Source organism: Octodon degus, unplaced genomic scaffold (genome assembly GCF_000260255.1).
Source record: "Octodon degus isolate 3935 unplaced genomic scaffold, OctDeg1.0 scaffold00105, whole genome shotgun sequence".
In the NCBI taxonomy this organism is placed as follows: Eukaryota; Metazoa; Chordata; class Mammalia; order Rodentia; family Octodontidae; genus Octodon; species Octodon degus.
In genome coordinates, this window is record NW_004524681.1 from 9,483,279 (window position 1) to 9,491,077 (window position 7,799).

Below are 7,799 nucleotides of genomic sequence, written 5' to 3' on the forward strand. Positions count from 1 at the left end.
GACACCCTGTAGACCCTGTCGTAAACTCATAAAAAAAAGGAAGAAAAAAAAAGAAACCAGCCACACGTAGAGAATGAATTATTAAGATGTTTTATTCCACATGTATCAAGGCAGGGACAGAAATTCAGAGCTCAACTATAGCATTCTAAATTTTAAAATCAAAATAAAATAACCAGCATCGTAAAACCTTGCATTCACAGTATTGAAGCTAGAAAAAGAATGTTAAAATTAAAAAATAAACATTTAACGCAGGAAGAGACTCAGCATGTTTCAACAATATTCTGAACTTGCGAACACACTGCCCCGTGTCAAGACCACTCTGTTCCACAGGATCTCACTGAGAAAAATTTCTCCATTTCTCTGTGCCCACTTCTGGGTCCCAAATGGAGCAGCTATTATGTATATCTCTGGTAACATTTTATGGAAAATAAATGCCCAATTTCACTTAATATTTCCTTTTCAATTCACTTTTTATAGCAGACATATTGATTTCATCTTGAACATGATATGCCAGATAGCCTGAGCTTCCGGGAACAAAGTCATGTAATTCCCCGAGGAATTTCTCCAAGGCATCAATTGATACATAACCTACAAAATATGAAAGGTAAAGATAATACACACTTGAAATCTTGTATCATCTGCATTTCAATGTGTTTTGGACTCAAAATCTGCATTTCAATGTGTTAAGGACTCAAAATGTCCCCCAAAGAGTGTCTTTTAAGATTTTTAAAATGTTTTTTAGAAAAGAATTTGAAAGGTTATTAAATGATTCCAGAGAAGACTGTTTTTGTTAAATCTTTTTTTGTTGTTAAATCTGATTATGAGGCAACATATTCTTTCTCCCACCCTACAACCTTTTACCCCTTTGAAGCCACAGTTGTTTGTTTGTTTTTCAGACAGGATGTCACTATGTAGCACAGGCTAGCCTTAAACTCACAATCCTCCTGCTGTATCTTCCCCAGTAGCTCAAGAGTACAGGCTCTGTCTTAGTTACTTTTCTCATTTGCCACGATAAAAACATCCAACACTCAAAGTTAAAAGGAGAAAGGTTTATTTAGCTTGGAGTTTGTAAAAATTTCAGTCAGTTATTGGCTGGCTCCAAGGCAGGGTGGCACAAGGCATAGGTGCAACTATCACAGTGGTGGAAGACAACAAAAGCAACGAGAGGGGACTATCCTCTTTCTGCTCCTTATACTATAACTGTATGCAGGGTACCTGCCCTAGGCCTATGTGTCATCTGCACCCTTAATCCCAGCACTGTACTACAAATCAATCACACACTCTAGATTCAGCCACCTCCAAAAAATCCCCAGCTACAGGTGCAGGAAGCTTTGTGGGGAAGACACTGACCATAATAAGCCTGTAGCACCATGGCCAGTCAAACCCTGGATTTCTGATAGCTGATTTCACTAGGAGTATGACGTTCGGGTGGGAACTGGAACAAAAAAGCACCCAGACCAAGATAACTAAGGGTAACTGGCTTAGACAGGAACCGCTTAGAATGATGTTACCAACAGCTGCTAAGAGCACAGCAGCTCACCTTCCCTACTGGAGCAGGCAGTGCTTTCCTGCAGTGCCAGCACCTGGATAACATTCTTCAGTGAAAAGCTAATTAAAAAAATAACTCTTCCTTCATTAATAATCTGCTATAGAGATGAGTATCAGGAGGAAAAAAGGAAACCTTGCCCAAATGCAGAAAACTCAGAGATTCAAAGACTGTAAGCGATCACCTGAACACAATCGCTCACTATCTGAGTGATCAGATATAGGTCACTCAAATGTTTGTGGTTGCTAAAGCTGAAATCTAATTTAAAAGTAAATATTGTATGAAAAAACCCCAGTACAACTCAAGTATGATTGAATTTAGTATACCACTACCATTAAGGCCCACAAGTAATCTATGCATATAGTTTAGTTGCTTTCATAATAAATATGTAAGGAATAAATTCAGTTAATAAACTATCAAACCAACCATATAAAATTAGTAACTTTATATTTTATTAACGGTCATTTACTTTTTTTTTTTTTTTTGGTGGAACCAGGGATTGAACTCAGGTCCTTACGCTTGTCAGGCAAGCACTTATTCCACTGAGCCATCTCTCCGGCCCAGTCATTTACTTTACTAGATCTCCTTTAACTCTTATTTTTATTACTGCATGTGTACCAGCGCAGTACCGCATGACTGCACTCGCCCTGGGAGCTGGTATGACATCACACTTGAAGCACTGTTGCCAGACTTCATGTTCATGATCTTAGCATAATGGCTGGGTGCCTGCACAAGATATATTTTAGAGACAGGGTCTCGCTGTGTAGTTCAGGCTATCCTTGCATTCACAGAGTGGCTAAGAATTTGTGGTGATCCTCCTGCCTTGGCCTCCCGAGTGCTAGGACTACAAGTGTGGGCCACCACGCACGGTGACCTGTGTGAAACAAACTAGTGAAGAAAAGTATTAATGTTGACTTAGTTGCACATGTACACTGCTTGAGGTTTCTAAAGACACATGTGAAGGCAGAAATAAAAATTACTACATCAGGGGCCAGGGGGACAGCTCGGCAGCATAGGACCTTGCAAGTACAAGGTCCCGAGTTTGATCCCTGGTACTACAGAAAAAAATTAGTACCTCAGTAAAAATATTCCCACGAGAAGGGGAGGTGTGATATTATTGCATAGATGTTTTTGGCTCTTATCCATGGACCCAATCAAGAAGAATTTCTCTTTCTCTAGGTGGTGTATAGAAATGCCAACCTACCTCTACCCTTCTGTTGGAACTGGTCATAAAGGAATTCCCTGATCTACCCTTACCAAATAGTAGGTCAAAAGAGTCTCCTCTTGCAGGTGCTGGGTAAGCATGTCTTTATTGTGTGACATGCTGATTTTACTATTTACTACCGATCTCCTTATTAGTTACTAAGTCCAACAAACATGAGCTGTTTAGTGCCCGTTAATGGGGTTACCTGAAGCACAGTCAGTGCAAGCATATACAAGGACAGCAGGTATGCACACATCCACTGAAGGTGCAAGTATTGGGTGAACCTGGGCAGCCATCAGATGGTCCTTTTCTCAGGACCTCAGGACTTGTTTAGTTCATTGTCCTGAGAGCTCCCAAGAACTCTTCAGAGGCTCAGGACTGATTTCTATTATCATCACTAGGCAGGACAGTTCTTTGATTTCTCCCAAACATCCCCAAACTATGCATTAAAACTTCTTCTTTGGGCTGGTGAGATGGCTCAGTGGTCTAAAGCACCTACTTAGAACAAGCTTAGCAAAAGCAAAGGGACCGCGGTTCAATCACCCAGCACCACATGCCAGACAGCCCCGCCCCCTGGTGGGCTGAGCTGGCCACACACATAAATAAATAAATAAATAAATAAATAAATAAATAAATAACTTCTTAAGGGCCAGGGAGATGGCTCAGTGCAATAAGCGCTTCCCTGCCAAGCGCAAGGGCCCGAGTTCCAATCCCCGGTTCTGGAAAAAAAAATTTTTTTTTCTTCTTAAAGTGATTTCAAAAAGGTTGTTTTCTGCTACTCAAATGAAGAAGAAGAGGAAGAGGAAGAGGAAGAAGAGGATGAAGGAGAAAGAGAAGAAGAAATGGTTAGAAGCGCTACAGATTTGTGGACTGTTAGCAGAGGTAGATTTGATACTGCTGAATGAGAAAATAGTATGCAATACAAATTATTTTTAAATCCCTTCAAAAACCTATGCTCTTAAAATCGTCATGCTTCAAAAGCTCTATTTAGATTTGCTATTGTTATGGTTTGTGTCTAGAGCTCCCCACAAAGCGACAAGTCATAGGGTTCTTTCAGAGGTGAGTGAATCTAGAATGTGTGACTGATTCCCGGTGTAATGCTGGGATTTAAGGGTGCTGGGAGAAAGGGAAGGTTCGTGGTTTGTACCTAGTTGTCTCCCAAAGCCTCATGTAGTCACCTCATGTAGTCATGGGCCAGGCTTCTAGAGTTTGTGATTAATTCTTTATCCAATGCTGGGATTATGGGTGTGAGTGCTCCACCTGCCCAGGGGCAGGTAATCTGCACACAAATGTAAGGAGGGGAGAGGCCTGCTAGCTGCCACAGCTGCTGCTCCTCCCTTTGATTTTGCTTTTTCCCCTGCCATGAGCCATGAATGGCTGCCCTCTGCCATGTGCCACTCTGCCTGGGAGTCAGCTGAGTATGGACTGAAACCTCTACTGGGAGCTAAATAAACTTTTCCTTCCTTAATTTTTTTTTTCCTTCCTTAATTTTGGACGTCGGGTATTTTGCCTCAGCAATAAGAGAAAAATAACTAAGACAGTGGGTAATTGCTGGATCATTCCATTGATTGGAATGGCACTACCCTGATCCCAATAGACTGGATACAGTATAAAGGACAGGAAGAGGCTTGTCTTGCTCTCTCATTACTTCTACTGTCTTCCACTGCCATGAACAGTTACCCCTCTGCCATATGCCACCCTGTCTTGAAGCCAGCTGATTATGGGCTGAAACTTCTACAAATTGTGAGCTGAAAAAACATTTGCCCTTTACCTGGGTGTTGGGTATTTTGCCCCAAGAATGAGAAAAGTAACACAGTATCTTGGGGATGGCATCCACCCAACTCTCAGGTCAACAAAGGTATGGTTTGCCCTACCCAGAGACCACTGTTTAGTACATGAATATGAGGCCTATCATTGGGCCCATTCTGCAGGGTAATTTCCTTCCTATATGAGTGATTCTCTTCTGTCACCCATATCTAGCAAGTAGAGAGGGCTCTGCTGGCTTGGCACGTGACACACAGCTTTACCAGCACACCACTTCCTTGTTTCTCCCCTACCTGGGTTTACTCTAACTGTTAAGTTACCTGTGACCATGTTGTTCACTGGATAATCCTGAAGCGGGAAGTACATCTGCTTTTCTATAACTGGATCCCTTAAAATATTCTCTTCTGTGCTATAAAATGAAACAAACATCTGTATATATGTATATGTCATGCATATATACATTTCTATACACACTGCACATGCTCATGCACTAGGACCTCGGTGTTCTCTGGGAGACTCGATGAGCACCAAATTGTTTTGGGTGGAAAAGTACCATGCAAGTGAAGTCCCAGGACAAAGTTTTCACGTCACAATGCTCCAAGTACCAAATTCAGAGTTTCAAAGCAATCAAGTACTAAGGTTTATTTATTTATTTATTTATTTATTTATTTTGTGTGTGTGTGGCCAGCTCAGCCCACCAGGGGGCGGGGCTGGCTGGCATGTGGTGCTGGGGGATTGAACCGTGGTCTCTGTGTTTTGCTTAGCTCAGCTTGTTCTAAGTAGGTGCCTTAGACCACTGAGCCATCTCACCAGCCCCAATCAAGTACTAAGGTATAAATGTATGTATTACATGTGTAGATGTGTGTTACAACTGAGAACTTACTAGCTTATTTCAGGCAATACATATTGTATTTTTTCCTTTTTTGGTGGGGCCGGGGATTGAACTCAGGCCCTTGTGCTTGCCAGGAAAGCGCTTAGCGCTTACTCTACTGAGCCATCTCCCCGGCCCTACATATTGTATTTTAATGGTTCTTTGATCAGACTTTAGTTTTACTGAACAAAAATATTAACTGTAAACTTCTTTTGGGCTTCTAAGTAATTGAAGGGCCTGTAAGATATTTTTAGTTCTCTTGGCCACTTTACAAACCAAGTATTCACTGAGCATGTAAATGCTTGGGCCTTTTTCTCAGTATCAGTGAAAGCAGAACAGCAATACCACAGATTGAGATAAAATATGCAGGATGTGTGTGTGCATCTATGCAATCTTAACTATACCAAAGAAAGCACCACATATTCTATCTTAAGAGATTAGAGCACTTTCGCTTTTCAGCGTTCAGTATTAACTAATACTCACATACTTTACCACAAGTGAAAAAAAAAAGTATCTGGGAAAACCATGAGATACAACAAGATCTTGAAGTGATTTGTTTTCTATTCTTTTCTTTCTTTCTTTTTTTTTTTTTGGAAGTGATTACTGACTTTAAAAAGCAATGGAGAAAAGATAAAAGCCACAGAAAAGTGCAAAATGTTAATAAATGAGAAGAACTTCACAGCAATTAGAAGTCAAAGAAAAACATAAAATAAGATTCCACTTTTTTCTATTAAATTATAACAGCATTTCATTAATATTCAACAGTAAATTATTTATTTATTCTTTATGAAACGGGGTCTCACCTGAGCTCAGGCTGGCCTCGAGCTCACCATGCTCCTCCTGCCTCAGCCTCCCTGTGCTGGGGCTATAGATGTGTGCCACCACACCCGGCTACTAAATTTACTAAACTGTAAATTTGTAAGTTGGGAGAAATAAATGGCATTATTCTCAATGGTCTTTAATTAAATGAACATCTCTTTTCTGATAAACTCCACATCTCAGAATTTATATAGAGGAAATTATCTTAAAAGCAGAGCAAGATTTGTCTTAGCTTTATCTTATTTATGTATTTATTTGGGGAACTGAGGATTAGACCCAAGGCTTTGCAGTGAGGTATATCCGTAGCCTTTTTTAAATTTTTTATTCTGAGGCAGGATCTCACTAAGTCACTAAGTTGACTAGGCTGGGCTCAAACTTGTGGTTCTCTGCCTCAGCCTCACAGAGACCTGGGTCACAGTTTATTTTATGTTCTCACTACACTGTCTGGGAGATGGACAAACACACACGGAGGCTTTTTTTTTTTTTTTTTTTTTTGCGAAACCAGGGATTGAACTCAAGACCCTTGTGCTTGCCAGGAAAGCGCTTATTCTATTGAACCATCTCCCCGGTCCCACAAGGAGGCTTTAGGCAGACACAACCTATAAGGTGTATTCATTTGCCTTGTTTATGATCTTTTTTTAAAAAATTGTATTGCATTTTTTTGGTTGAATTGTTTTTTAGAGAAAGTTTATTTTTGGGGGGCCGGGGAGATGGCTCAGAATAAGCGCTTCCCTGGCAAGCGCAAGGGCCTGAGTTCGATCCCTGGTTCCGCAAAAAAAAAAAAAAGTTTATTTTTTTATTTTTGGTGCCAAGGACCAAACCCAGGGATTCCAGCTTGCTAAACAAGCTGGAGCCAAATCCCCAGCCTTGGGTGTATTCATATTCTTTGTTAATTTTACTGTTATTGGATTGGACATACTCTTCCCAGATTTATAAGATCTCTCTAAATGCTAAGTAAATTAGCCTTAATGAAAGAAAAACCTAAAATGGAAAAAGTATGTAAGTCAGTCCAGGGCTGAGGAGATAGCTTGGCAGTCTAAGCGCCTGCCTGGCAAGTGCAAGGACCCACGTTCGATCCCTAGTACCACATGTAGTGCCAGCCCCGGAACCCCAGGTGCCCCCTGCCAGCCACTGAAACCAGACAAAGTGGCACATGCCTGTAATCCCAGTACTGGGGAGGCTGAGACAGAAGGATCACTATAAACAAGTCTAAGCTGTATAGCAAGACCCTGTATCAAATAAATACATATATACATATATACATACATACATACTAAATAAGTCCATTAACCTTCATATGAGGCAAGTTACCAATCAATTATTACAGCCAAATAGCACCCAAATAACCAATGTTCCCTATGAACTTTGAAAACAGAGAACTGAAAAATATGGAGGGAGGACTAGATCAGAAGTTAAGTCGGGGGCTGGCGAGATGGCTCAGTGGTCTAAAGCACCTACTTGGAACAAGCTTGGCAAAGCACAGGGACTGCAGTTCGATCCCCCAGCACCACATGCCAGTCAGCCCGCCCCCTGGTGGGCTGAGCTGGCCACACACACACACTAAATAAATAAATAAATATTAAAAAAAAAAAAAA

At 40.9% G+C, this 7,799-nt stretch overlaps 1 protein-coding gene across 1 annotated transcript in view; it reads right to left on the reverse strand.

Moving 5' to 3' along the window:
- Positions 1-417: 417 nt before the first annotated feature.
- The window catches only part of Terb2 (telomere repeat binding bouquet formation protein 2), a 15,844-nt gene continuing 8,462 nt past the window's right edge, over positions 418-7,799 (reverse strand). Inside the window, exons 6-7 of the mRNA XM_004639076.2 lie at positions 4,835-4,923; positions 418-588 (exon numbers count right to left, since the gene is read on the reverse strand). Coding sequence (XP_004639133.1) covers positions 446-588; positions 4,835-4,923 — 232 coding nt within the window. The 3' untranslated portion in view covers positions 418-445. The remainder of the gene's footprint in view (positions 589-4,834; positions 4,924-7,799) is intronic.